The 14300-nt window shown below is 42.2% G+C and overlaps 1 protein-coding gene and 1 non-coding gene across 2 annotated transcripts in view; both read left to right on the top strand.

Annotated features, from left to right (window-relative positions):
• The window catches only part of GTF3C1 (general transcription factor IIIC subunit 1), an 81644-nt gene that overhangs the window by 2208 nt on the left and 65136 nt on the right, over window positions 1-14300 (top strand). Inside the window, exons 2-6 of the mRNA XM_012780101.3 lie at window positions 1067-1276; window positions 5412-5588; window positions 5860-6003; window positions 9448-9544; window positions 14057-14180. Of these exons, the coding sequence (XP_012635555.2) occupies window positions 1067-1276; window positions 5412-5588; window positions 5860-6003; window positions 9448-9544; window positions 14057-14180 (752 nt within the window). The remainder of the gene's footprint in view (window positions 1-1066; window positions 1277-5411; window positions 5589-5859; window positions 6004-9447; window positions 9545-14056; window positions 14181-14300) is intronic.
• LOC142862504 (small Cajal body-specific RNA 16) lies at window positions 7950-8137 on the top strand. Its single transcript, XR_012913590.1, has one exon.

Raw genomic sequence — 14300 nt, 5'->3', positions numbered from 1 at the left:
TAAACATCTGGCTTCACAGAGCAACAGCAGGCCAGAGGGAGGGACTGAACTAGACATCTGTGAGTCATCCCATATAGTTGGTAATTAAAACTGTTGGCTAAGATCATCCCTAGGAGAGAGTGTAGTGTGATTGGAGATCTTCAGACAGCCCTGAGACGCATGTACGTTTCAAGGCTGGGTGGAGTATGAGGAAACTTCAAAATAAGACTGAGGAGGTGTGGCTGGAGAGGTAGAGGACAGTCAGGCCAGATGGTGTCCTGGAAGTTGGGAGAAGACATGATTTGAGAATGGAGGGTTAAATAGTGCAGAAGTCACAGAGAGGGAAAGGAAGGAAAGGAAAGGGTTGAAAAGTGTGTATGGGATTTAGCCTCAGCTAGTCTAGTGTAGGATGTGAGTGAGATTTCAAAGGAAAACTTGATAAATTTGGCTGACTAGATAAAAGAAGAAACACAAATCAAAGATATCTCCATGGTGTTGTTAAGAGGCAACTGGGAGAATGTGGTACCAAGTAGGGGAAAGGAGGGACTAGATTGGAGATGGGGAGAGGCAGCCATAACTTTGGAATGGGAGGTGTTTGATAGACAAAGGATGACATTGGATTGGTGTTTGGGGGGAAAGACAGGACCAAGAATTCAAGGGTGAGAGTTATTAACATGCAGGTGATAATTAAAACCATAAAAATGGATGAGAGTACTAGAGAGATAAATATAGAGAGGTAGAAAGATGACATCTTAAAGCAAAAAAGCCTCGAATCATTTAGTCCAAACTTGTTGGTGTGGAGACTAAGTGCCAGATTTGGAGGAAATCCAAAAGGCCATGACCTGGGCTAGCATGGTGGTTTAGGTTCCAGCTTCTAGGGTAGTTTGGGGGATCCTGGAAAGGTCTGTGTTCTCTGGGATGGAAAGACAAGAACCTGCTTGTCCTGATTATCTGCATTAGTAAGGCAGGAAGACTGAGTGATCTCACTGTTCTCTGATCTTTGTTGGAGGTTGTCAAAAGAACAAACCCAAGCCTGCATTACTTTGGAAGCTGAGTTGGGGTTTGATATATGTGTTTTTCCCCTTAGGTATGAAGAAATTGATTTGGAGACTGGAATTTTGGAGTCCAGGAGGGACCCAGTCCCTTTGGAAGATGTCTACCCCATTCATATGATCTTAGAGAATAAGGATGGCATCCAGGGTTCGTGCCGCTACTTTAAGGAGAGGAAAAACATTACCAATGACATCAGGACCAAGTCTTTGCAGCCTCGCTGTACGATGGTAGAAGCCTTTGACAGGTAACTGATTTGTACCATTAGAAATTCCTGGAAATCTAGGTGCTTTGAAGTTGTGTTTGCAGTCAGAGCACTTGGATCTGGCCTACAGCCTCCGTGTCTGTTGGAGTTCACCAGCCCTACACTAAGCCAGTTGTCTGCCTTTTTCACTCCACTCCTATTGGGGTTAAATAACATCAGGGATCTGGCCTTTCTCTTGCTTTTGTGTCCATAGTTCTTGCACAGTTGGGTGTGGCGGGCAGCTGACATTTGGATGGTGCCTTTTGTTCTCTCTTCCTACCTGGGCTCTGTGTTCACCTGCTATTCTGTGACTCCTCAGTCAGTATCCCAAGATCCCAGAGTAGATAATCCATATTGTCTCAAGCACCTGACCCCATTCCTGCCTCCCTTCTTGCTCATCTCAGGGAAGATGGTGGCCCTGTCTAAATTTGTGTTCTGGATGCTTCTCTTTCACTTCTTCTTCCCTCCCCCCAGTCCAGTTCCCTGTACCTTCTGTTCTTTCTTTCTTTTTTTTTTTTGAGACAGAGTCTCACTCTGTCACCTAGGCTAGAGTGCTGTGGCATCAGCCTAGCTCACAGCAACCTCAAACTCCTGGGCTCAAGCAATCCTCCTGCCTCAGCCTCCTAAGTAGCTGGGACTACAGGCTCGTGCCGCAACGTCCAGCTAATTTTTCTATTTTTGGTAGAGATGGGATCTTACTCTTACTCAGGCTGGTCTTGAACTCCTGACCTCAAGTGATCCTCCTGCCTTGGCTTCCCAGAGTGCTATGATTACAGGTGTGAGCCGCCATGCCTGGCCACCTTCTGCTCTTTCTTGCCTGTCAGTTAGCTGGTCTTTCCCCTTGATTTTCAGTGTTTGCCTAATAGTGCTTTCCACTCAGTACATTAACAGAGCTTACCCTTTTTACAACGGAACCTTCTCTTGACCTCTCCTGTAACTGGGTCTCCCTCTGTCTCTGCAGGCATGCTTCTTGGAAGAAATAGCTACACTCACTGTTTCTAATTCTTCACCTCCCCTTCATTCCTTTACTCACTGCAGTCCTGATTCCTGACTTGATCACTTCACCCCAGTTCTATCCTCTAAGATCCCGATTACAAGCCTGTGAACACTGATAGGCTTAGAGGGTTCTTTATGGCCTTGCCATTATCCCCAGCACTCTGACCTCGGCCCCCTCAATTTCCCCACTGCTTACTGTCCTTCAGCCTGAAGTGGGGCTCCTTTCTGTCTCAGAGCAATGGTGTGTGCTATTCCTGCAACCTAGAATGTTCTATCCTCAGATCTTCACATTGCTATATCATTTAGGCTTCAACCTGACTCCTCAAAAGGTGCCTCCCATTACCCAGGCACTATCATATTAATTTTTGGGACCAAAAATGGTTTTAATTATTTATGTCACTCTTTCCTCACCACACTATGAGCAGGGACTCTGTCCATCTTGTTCACCACTGTATCTCTCGGGTCGGTCATAGGCCTGGCACAAAGTTGGCTCCTAGAGATGTATGTTGACTGTTGAGTTTGAAGTTGTAGCCTCTGACCTGTGTCTTTGACTCTCCCCAGCATGGCATCACAGGGCTGTTTAGGATGTGGCATCCCTCTCAAGCTTTCCTTTCTTCTGCTTGCCAGCTTGCTATTACACTTCAGACTTTGCCACTGTGCTAACCGCTGCCTCGCAGAGCAGGTGTGCTCCTTCATCCCTCTGTAACTTTGCAGGTTCCCTTCCTTGCTCTTCTCCCTCTCATCCCCCCAGCTTACTGCTAACTCAAGAAACACCTCCTTGAGAGTTTTTCCCTAATTACCATGCACATTCCCTATACACACATAGGTTTGAATTGGTGCTCTTTGTATATGCCATTTCATAGCCATGACAACCAGAGCTTATATCTGTCAGATAAATTATCACCTTACCACCTTGTAGTGAGCTCTGTGAAGGTATATTCTATTTTTGTTTGTCTTGGTATCCTGGTAGTTTGCACAGTACATGATTGGTATTTGGACTATAGTCAGCAAATGAGAACTAGCAGGAATCATTGAATCAGCTAATTGGCAATAATAAACAAAAACATTGGAATTATGATAGTCCAAAAATAGTAAACTGGGTAATAAAATTTAAAAAGCAGCAAACCAGTTCACTATTTTCAAACTTTTTTTTTTCCCAACTGACCTCTTATAATTTAACTTAATGAGTCTGTTTTGAGATAAGAGATTATAGGTCCTAAGTTTGTGACATTCAGATATGTAAAGTAGACTCTTTTTCATGTGTATTTACAACCTAACATCCTGTTTGGAGACAGACTATCCAGACTTCTGTGACTTATGAAGAAGACTAATTATAGGTCACAAACAATGTGAAGGAAAATGCAGTTGAGTTAAAACAAAGATAGCCTGTTCTTTTTTATTTTTGCCTACTAGGTGATAGAAGTAAAGTTATTTGGTATGGGGAAGGAGGAAGGAAAACTGTCAGACTGAGTTGAGTGGTGGGACTGTGGATAGACTCTGTGACTAGGCATCTGTAAACAACAGGGCCAGAAAGAGTGAATGTTTGGCTCCAGATGAGAAGAATTGGTAGTTTGTGAGCTCTTATATGTGGACCCCTGGTGACATCCTTCGTCTAGGAAATGGAGGCTATCTATCATATAGTCCATTTCCTATTGCTAAAACAGAATACCATGGACTGAGTAATTTAAAATTTATCTGGCTTATGATTCTGGGGGCCAGGAAGTCCAAGAGCATGGCTCCAGCATCTGGCAAAGGTCATCCTATAGTGGCATCATATGGTGATGAAGTGCATGCACTTGCATGCAGGACAGAAAGAAATGGGGCAAAACTTAACTTTTTATTAGGAGTCCACTCCTGTGATAACTAACCTACTTCCACGATAACCACATTAATCCATTCATGAAGGCAGAGCCCTCATGGCCTAATTACCTCTTAAAAGGTTCTAACTCTTAATATTGTTAAAATGGAAATTCAGTTTCCAACACGTGAACTTTTGGGGGACACATTCAAACCATAGCATCCTTCAGTTGAGTAACTTGACGCTAAGGAGTAAGTGAGGGATGGGTTCTCTACCAGGACTTCTTTGTAGGATCTCTCTGCTGTAGAATCAGGGCCTGGACCCTAAAAGTGGGTGAATGGAGCTTAAAACATCAGTTTAATTTAATAGGCAAGGCTCTGTGGTGGAGAATGCACAGTAAGAACTCTCAGGCCTCAGCAGAGAAAGTAGTCTTCTCACTTGGGGTACCTTGAAGTGCCTTGCTAGGAAGTGCTTTTGGCTTCTTTTTGGGGATTGTTTTCATGCATCAATTCAGTAGAAGAAACTAATGATTTATTCAAGGTCTGGTCTTGTGAAGTCAAAATTAGGCTACAGGTCTGCTGATTACACAGTTTAGTGTTTTTGACTCTGAAGTTTGTTTCATGAGTCTAGTTCATTAGGGTAGTTTATTTACTTGACAAATATATACAGAGCCCCTACCATGCACCCATGTTATTCTAGGCACTAAGGATACCCTGGTGAACAAGTCAACAATGTCCCTGCTGTTATAGCAATTATATTTGAATGAGGAGAAACTGATAATAATGTTGGGAAAAAAACTATGGTGGTTTCTGAGAGTGCTGAGTGCTATGAAGAATATAGGAATGATAGAGAAGGGCCTGGAGTTCTAGTTGGCACTTTCTGGAAGGCCTGGGGAGTTGGTAGCTGAGCTCTGACCTAATGATGAGAAGAAATTGGTCATGTAATATCCAGAGGAAGAGCAACCAGCCAGAAGAAACAGCAAGAACAACCCTAAGGCTTTTATCAGGAACAAGAAGACTATTGTGGGTGAGGGGCAGAGTTGTGGAAGATGAGATGAGTGAGGCAGGGAGGTTCAGATCATGCAGGGCCTTCCTGGCCATGATGAGGAGTTTGGATTTGGTGTGAGTGCCTTGGCAAGCCCTGGGGTGGCTTTCAGCATGGAAATAAGATTGTCTTTTTCCTTCAGTTCTAAGGCTCTGAAAACTTGCTTAGATTCATTTGGGGTTATTATGGACTTCTGAGAAGAAGCAGAAAATGAAGATTCTGAGACGTTCTACTTTTTCATATTTCAGTTTTCTTAAAATCAGTTAAATCTATTTCTTTGTGGTTGTTTCTGATTTGTAGGTGGGGGAAGAAACTGATCATTGTTGCCTCCCAGGCCATGCGGTATAGGGCCTTGATAGGCCAAGAAGGGGATCCTGACCTGAAGCTCCCTGATTTTTCTTACTGCATCCTGGAGCGATTAGGCCGGTCCAGGTGGCAAGGAGAGCTCCAGCGAGACCTTCACAGCACTGCTTTCAAGTAAGGAGGAGGATTTGCTTTTCTTCTTTAAATTATGGGGCTCACTAGTCATTGCATCCTGTACCCCAAATGTAGGGACCTGCTGCCTTGTCTTCCCTGAGGCATGGCTTTTCTTTCTAAGGCCATTGTCTCACAGTGACTGTTCTCTTAGGTTGGAGAGACAAGGAGGTATGTGTCTGGTGTGTATGTCCAAGTGAGAGACTCTATACATTGTGGGGTTAAAGCTATCAACAAAGTAAATGTCACAGCCCGTGCTCCTTTCCTTCTCTAGGGTTGATGCTGGGAAGCTGCACTATCATAGGAAAATTTTGAACAAAAATGGGCTTATTACGATGCAGTCCCATGTGATCCGATTACCCACTGGAGCCCAACAACATTCTATCCTCCTCCTCCTGAACCGGTTTCATGTGGACAGGTATGTTTGTAGAGGTCAAAGCGTGAGGTTACTTTTTTGTCGCAGCCTGTGTATTATGCTTTTAAAAATTCATAGAGGCCAAATCAGAATATGACTGTAGTTTTTTAAAAAGGATATTTATTATCTATTGCTGGTGAAAATAAATCCTGCTTATTTAGAAAGCCTGGAAATTATTCATAAAAGAACGAAAAAATTACCTATAACCCCATAGCCCAACAATAGAAACTATATTAACATTTTGGTGAGATTTTGGGGAAGTGTAAAAATGAAAGTAAATAAGTCAGATTTGATATGTCATGGTGACAATTGTGTTTGAATTATGTTAATTGCAAATTGGATGTTTTATAACAACCATAATAATCAATGTTATATGGATGAGACAGTGAGGTTCTGCTGAATGATTGCAATGCATGATATGGCTATTCCAGCTGGGTATCATAGTCCAGGCAATGTAGCCAAATGATAAAATATGGACATCCTTCTGAGAACCAGAGAGTCTCTGAGAGTGAGTAGGTTATCTCTGACTCTTTAATCCTTGCTGTTGAGGTGATTAATTACTGGGGATAGGAATGGGGGAAAGAAATGTTCCACCACTCTGCAGAGGTCTCGGTCTATATTCTACAACCCCATGCCCTCCTTTGTGGAAAGGGCAGAAGCCAGCATGGGGAAAGGTCAAGCTTTGGTGTAGGGCCTAGAAAAAGTAGTCCTTGGGTGAGCAAGTTCTGAGCCTCACAGTGCCTGGCCACCAGCACTTCTGGTAGTGATAGGCAGTGCTGAGGGATAGTGGGGAGGCAAGTAGGCAGACCCTTATCTGGACTACGGGGAATGATCCTGTGATTCTCCCTGGCCAGTTGACAAGAGTCCCTGCTCTTTACCCCCAGGGCCAGGTGCACCCCACAAAGGGGAGGGGAGTGAACACTCAGGATTAAGTGTAAATTTGAAAGTTTGCAGTGCCCACTGCATTGCACACGGCTTGGCCCCAAAAATGTGCTTAACATACGTATATATGCTGTCTATTGACTGTAGGTCTCTGGGGGTGAGAATCTCTGTACAGCTATCTAATGGCCTTCAAACCTCTACACTGTCAAGATGTCCAAAATGTTCTGTATTTCTAATTTATCTTCTCACTTATGTTTTGGAAATACAGTTGACCTTTGAACAATGCTGGAGGTTAGGGGTGCCAATCCCCCGCACAGTTGAAAATCCACGTATAACTTTTGACTCTCCAAAACTTAACTTCTGATAGCCTACTGTTGACCAGAAGCCTTACTGACACTGTAAATAGTCAGTTAACACGTATTTTGTTGTATGTGTTACATGTCTTATATACTGTATTAGTATAATAAGTAGAAAAGAGAAAAGAAAGTGTTATTAAAATCGTAAGGAAAAGACATTTATAGTACTGCACTGTATTTATGAATACCGTAAGTTTATGTCATCCATTTACAAGATGAATTGTCTGTCTGAAACGGTGGGCAGCCACATCTGCAGACCTTAATCTATGGTACATATCAAGCAGTTTAACTTTTTCTTGTAATGCCATGACTTTTCTCTCCTTCTAGGGAGCACTTCTAGCACCACTAGTGGCATTTCATATGGATCCCATGGTATCATTCAAGGTTTATGGTATTGCACTAAACACAATGAAAAATACACGAGAACTGTGAGAGATCACTTTTTACTGTGATAAGCAATTTACTGGAGAGACAAACTGCTCACAAAGCGATGATTAGTGTCACATGGCATTTTAAGGCAATACTCTCAACACTTGAGCTTGCCACACTAGCAACAGAAGGGGGCTGCAAAATTACAACAGTAGTATAGTTTGTATTATAATTAATTTTATGCAGTTATGATTTAATACTGTATCTTTACATTTCTTCCCACTCCAAATGGTACCGTGTATGGTCTGTAAGTATTTGTGTATATAAGTTTTGAAAAATTTTATGGTCTGGGGAAAGGCTTCTGTGTTGTTGAACCTGCCCAGTTGTGGGTGCAGCCTTGTACCAGGCAGCCTGACCCTGACCTAAAGTAAATTCTCAGGAGAAAGTCTTACCTGGGTTTTAAATTTGCAGTAACAGGTGTGAGCATTCTAGCAGCAGTTTGATGATCATGTATGATACTGCAAACAGGACAAAAATAAAATTTTAACTTTTTAAATAGATTTGTGTATATTTGAGGGCAGTAAATGATAAAATAGACTAGTATCTACATGTATTTTTATGACCTTTTTCTTAATTTTTCCCATGTTTCTAGGTTATATGGTTCGCCTGTGAACAATTTTTTCAAATTGTGACAAATCTCCAAAAAATTTTTCAATATATTTATTGAAAAAAACAAAGTATAAATGGGCCTGCCCAGTTGAAACCCATGTTGTTGAAGAGTCAACTGTGCTATGTTGGAGAGAATCATGTTTTAGGAATTCACATTTTAATTAGTCATACTGTCTATTAGTTAAATAACTACCTCACCAAACTCATAACTGGTGTGAAGCTTGTGAGCTACAAAGAACACAGGGTAGCAACCATGGGGCAGGAGAGAGAACACTGGATTAAATCAAGATCTGTATTTCAACCACCCCTCACTTGACCTCTTTGACCCACTGTTATCTCTTGTGGAAAATGGTTGTAGCACAGTGATTAAAATGCATAGTAGTTCATATGCAATAAATATCTGTCCCTTCATTTGTTTTTACATGCATGAAGAGGCAGTACAAATGGAGAAGTGGGTGTAGTCTCTGGATCCCACACATGTGTTCGCTCTTTTCCTAGGACTGTGGATCAAGCCATGCTGTCATTGTCCAGCTGAACTGGCAACAAAGCTCCTCTCCATACCCCTCCCATAGTTTCCCCTGGGCACACATAGTCAAGAGGTGTTGGTGCTTTTTAGCTTGAAAGTATTTGTCATGACATCCATTTCACAGTAGAAATGAGATGGAAGGTGGGATCAATCACACCAGTGAAGTCAGAGGCAGAAACCAGAATCTTTAGAATCAGAGAGGCGTCATAGTGTAGGGAAGAGAGTAATAGATTTAGAAAAAGAAGACCTAGGTTCTCATCTCAGGCCTGAATTTTGGGGATGCCTGTTGATTTCTTTATGAAATAATCCCCATCTATCACCAAGTGATTTATAAAGAAATATATAAGATGTTTCCTAAACTTTAAAAGTATTATAAGGATGTAAGGTGTTTTAAAGAATCATTTCATTCAAGTTTTAGTCTTAGAGACTAGTTTGTACTGTACACTGCCACTAGTTAGGGGACCTTGGACATACAACCTCTCAGAGCCACAGTCTCTCCAGCTGTAAAATGTGGGAGCTGGGCTGGATGATTTCTGAGGCCCATGTGGTCATTTAAGTCATGCTGTGTCATCTTCAAAAATCAGGCAGTAAATACTGTCTTTAGCTATAGGTTTGAAAAAACAAACTGTTTGGTTTTCCTTATAGGAGGAGCAAATATGACATCCTCATGGAGAAGCTTTCAGCCATGCTGAGCACACGGAGTAACCACATAGAGACACTAGGAAAGCTGAGGGAAGAACTGGTGAGTGCAGGGGGTGCCCATGTGCTGGGCTGCTGGGAAATCTTTGTCAGGTGGAGATAAATGAATTGCAACCCAAAACTCTGTCCTGGGTTTGAAACAAATGGGATTTTCGTTTGTTTGACAGAATGAATAAGTGCTGTCCTTCATTTAAATTCTTGCTATTGGGCCGGGCATGGTGGCTCATGCCTGTAATCCTAGCACTCTGGGAGGCTGAGGCGGGTGGATTGCTTGAGGTCAGGAGTTCGAAACCAGCTTGAGCAAGAGGGAGACCCTGTCTCTACTATAAATAGAAAGAAATTAATTGGCTAATTAATATATATAGAAAAAATTAGCCAGGCATGGTGGTGCATGCCTGTAGTCCCAGCTATTAGGGAGGCTGAGGCAGTAGGATTGCTTGAGCCCAGGAGTTTGAGGTTGCTGTGAGCTAGGCTGATGCCACAGCACTCACTCTAGCCTGTGCAACAAAGTGAGACTCTGTCTCAAAATAAATAAATAAATAAATAAATTCTTGCTCTTGCCTGACTTTTATTTTCCTCTGGGGTTTGTTCTAGAACCTGTTACCAAAGTTCACATGCAATGGCAAATCTTGGTGTTTAGATTACTTCCATAATCAAGCTTGTAATTTTGTTCTCAGTGGTTTTATACTGAAATAGCTTAGTGGTGACGGTCCTGGAAAAGAGGTGAGACAGGTAGGGAGGAAGGCAGTTATTGACCTGCTTTGTCTTTGGGCCCAGGACAGCCAGCAGTGAGAAGCAGGGGGCAGAGAGAGCTGAGCATGATTTAGTGAATAAATTAGCCTGTAGGTGAGGCTAATGCCATGAATATGGATGCTGTCTTTTTTGGGGAGCTGCGGGAGTGGGGCTCATTGCTTCTTTCTCTTTTTGCTGGCCAGATTGTGTGAGTCCTTGATGGCAGCCCCCCAGAAGACAAGACTACATCATCTTCCCTCGCTTAGGATGGTCACTCCAGGGCTTAGTACCATATGTTGAGGGCTGGGGTCTGATGGATGGGTTTCTATAGGGTCTTTGCATGGTGCTGGGGGTATGGCTAGATTAATGATAGATGCCATTTACAAGCCGGTGGGTTTGAATGAGCCATATGTGAGTCATCTGAATTGTTTTGATAGCCATATGTTCTGCCCTCCAAAGGCCAGAGTGCTGGTTAGTTGTTGATCACACATATGTAGTGGCAGCAGCCCACAGACATTTGCTCCCAGTCTGTCCCCCAGAGTGTAAGAAGGAACCTGTAAGACTTAATGAACACCCCTTTGTCATGAGTGCCTCCTATTCAATTCGTAACTTAGAGCTGTGGTAACTTGCCTGACTCTTGCAGGGGCTGCAAAACCAAATGGCAGCAGTGCCCAGGAGGGTGCTAGAAATGAACAAAATGGGCTAAGTGTAAAAAAATTTCTGATAGTAGCATAGATTTAAGAAATTAACTTTCCTCTTAGCTACCTTTAGAGAAAATCAGTGCAACAATGGTGATAAATGGCAACTGACCTTCAGTTTCATTGTCCAAGGGTCTGATGGGGAGCACGGAGGCTGTGTGTGGCCCTGCCAAGATGGGCCTGCTTGCCGAAGGGAAGCACTGGTCCTTAGCTCATGCTTACTGCTGCTGGGAGGAGCTGTAGTCCTAGCCCCGGGTGTCAGATCCTAATTTTTCAAAAGAAGCCAAAACCTTGGTGCTTTTTCTTTTTTTATTAATTGGAGAAAAAGATACAGATTTATTTATCGTGTATACACAAGAGCCTTCAGAATGAAAATTCAACTCTGCATTGGGGTTTAGAGGCTTATATGCCTTTCTGGTAAAATGGGTTACTGGGGAGTGGGGAAGATGAATTCTGTTGAGTGGCAATAAAAGATTACTAGGGAGGATGAATGGGTGGAGAACGAAGAGTAACTAGTTCTCAGTGGGATTTGAATTAATTAGAGAGGCAGGAGATTATCTTCTTAAAGAATCTGTTCAGGCGTGGTCACATTCCTGGTCCTACAGGGAGGGGAAGAAAAGAGCAGTTGTCATACTAGGTGGGTCTGGAGCTTTAAGCAGATAAAGAAGTTTTAATTTTTTAAAAAAATAATTTTAAATCTTTTTTTCTTCTTTTATTTTTGGCCCTCATGGTTCACAAGAAACTTTAACTTTTGGGGAGAGTGTGTGTTGGGTGGAGAGGGAGAGGGCAGAGACCTTGAGCCTTCTTCAGTCAGTGCAGCATGTCAAAATGCTGTATATTGGGATAAAATATTTCTAATTTTCTTCAGTCTCCACTTTGAAACTAAAACGTTTCACGTATTAAAAGCCAAGCTGATAACTTTGGAGAAATTTGAGTTAGAGATTGTTAGATAGAGATATACAAAGGAGCGTGGGGGGGAAATGGGGTAGGCCAGGCGTGGTGTCTCACGCCTGTAACCTTAACACTCTGGGAGGTTGAGGTGGGAGGATTGCTCAAGGTCAGGAGTTCAAAACCAGCCTGAGCAAGAGTGAGACCCTGTCTCTACTAAAAATAGAAACAAATTAATTGGCCAACTAAAAATATATAGAAAAAATTAGCCAGGCATGGTGGTGCATGCCTGTATTCCTAGCTACTTGGGAGGCTGAGGCAGAAGGATTGCTTGAGCCTAGGAGTTTGAGGTTGCTGTGAGCTAGACTAACACCATGGCACTCTAGCCGGGGCAAGGGAGTGAGACTCTGTCTCAAAAAAATAAAAATAAACATAGTGTTCCCTATCTTCTTTAGTCAGTCTTTTAGTTCTGTGAATAGATCAGTTCAGTTAAACAGCTTTGTGCCATTCTAGAAGCTTGCATTGCAGATAAGCTTGCACACAGAAGAAAAACAAAGGTTAATATTTGTAACCATTCCATAGAGTCTGGAGGGCATCCAGCTGAGGTGTCTAGATGTTAAACTAAAAACATCTTCAGTTATAGTGGAAGTAGACAATGACTTTCTTGCCCAGAGTTTGTTTGTTACAAAGTATACCTGCAGGACCTCAGGAAAAAGGTAGGGGCAATTTCACTGAGTCCCTGTCATAAAAATGGAAGAAAAATTTGAAAACATTATTTGAGACTTGTGGCCAGGTAAGAATTCAGGATTCAAGCTAGAATCTAATAATGAGTTTACTATAATTACTTTTTTGTTTATTTGTTTCTGAGACAGAGTCTCACTCTGTTGCCCTGGTTAGAGTGCCATGGTGTCAGCCTAGCTCACAACAGCTTCAAACTCCTGGGCTCAAGCAATTCTCCTGCCTTAGCTTCCCAAGTAGCTGGGACTATAGGCATGCACCAACATGCCCGGCTAATTTTTCTATATATTTTTAGTTGGCCAATTAATTTCTTTATATTTTTGGTAGAGACGGGGTCTCGCTCTTGCTCCAGGCTGGTCTTAAGCTCCTGACCTTGAGTGATCCTCAGCCTCCAGAGTGCTAGGATTATAGGCATGAGCCACTGGGCCCGGCGTATAATTTCTTTTGAAATGTAATTTTCTCTCTACAGTTTCCCATTTCTACTTAAGACAAATCATTGTAGGACCAATTTATTTGTGAAATAAATTTTAGTCTCATTATACTTGGCCTGATTATTTGCATAAACTGCAGCAAGAATAGTTATTGGCGATATAGGCTTTCCCTTTTTCTTTTTTTCAATTGGCTTTGCTGGAATTTTTTTGTGAGGAATCTCAGACTTTAAAGCCTATTGAGCCAAGGCAAGGATTTAACTGCGTCTGTATATATCTGTAGGAACTGGGTAACTTCCTCTTTTCTTGCGATCCGAGAATAACCTGGGGTTCTTGCACCTATCAGTGACATTCTTTGCTTACCAACAGATCTGGGAATGTCATGGATGAGGTACCAGCTGGGTGCTTTTTTTTTTTTTATTTTTTTATGAGTCTCTTCACTTTTCAAATTTGGCAAGTAAATTACTTTTTTAGAAAGACATTATATAGATGAAAAAGCATGGCCTGCACTGGAGGCTGCCTTTGGTAACCCCCACAGGGAAGATGTACTTAGGATCATTTTGGTTGTATGAGCCATGCAGAAATATGAGTGATAGGAAGGATATACTCATCATCATTTTGTTATAACTTCACAGACAGACCACACTTAAAAAAAAATTTAATCTGTTTTTTTCTACTGCCTGTGGGAGGTGTGTGTTTATGTTTATATATTAATAATTAATACCCTTGTTTAAAACAATCAAAACAACATGAAAAGGTTGATACCTTTTCAGGTGAAAAGCCCCCTCCCACCTGCCTCATTCCCACCCATGTATACCCTTTCAGGATCTCTTTAGGCAAAGCTCCTGCCCCCTTGTCATCAACAGGTAGAATCATTTCTGTCCTGCTCTGGACTTTGTTTTGTTCCCTTGACGGTGTAGCTTGGCAGCCTCTGCTCTTTCGTACCTCCAGCATTTCTCCATTCACAATAATTAATTCAGGTCCTGAACTTGTGTTCATTTACATGATGTTTTAGTCATTTCAAACATCTTCCTTATACCTAATAGTAGCTTTTAAATTGTGTTTTGGCAGGGGCTGTGTGAAAGGACATTTAAGCGTCTGTACCAGTACATGCTGAATGCCGGACTAGCCAAAGTGATTTCTCTTCCCTTACAAGAGATTCACCCTGAATGTGGACCTTGTAAGACAAAGAAAGGTAATGCCAGCTCTCAGCCTCTGTTCCCTGGTGGATGAATGGCTGTCACTTCTCTTTTTTAAGCTCCAGCCTCTCTTTCTGATCACATTCTGCCTTATAGCATGGATTCACATGTTTATT

The sequence above is a fragment of the Microcebus murinus genome, chromosome 19 (genome assembly GCF_040939455.1).
Source record: "Microcebus murinus isolate Inina chromosome 19, M.murinus_Inina_mat1.0, whole genome shotgun sequence".
Lineage (NCBI taxonomy): Eukaryota > Metazoa > Chordata > Mammalia > Primates > Cheirogaleidae > Microcebus > Microcebus murinus.
This window is presented reverse-complemented; position numbering and strand designations above follow the sequence as displayed.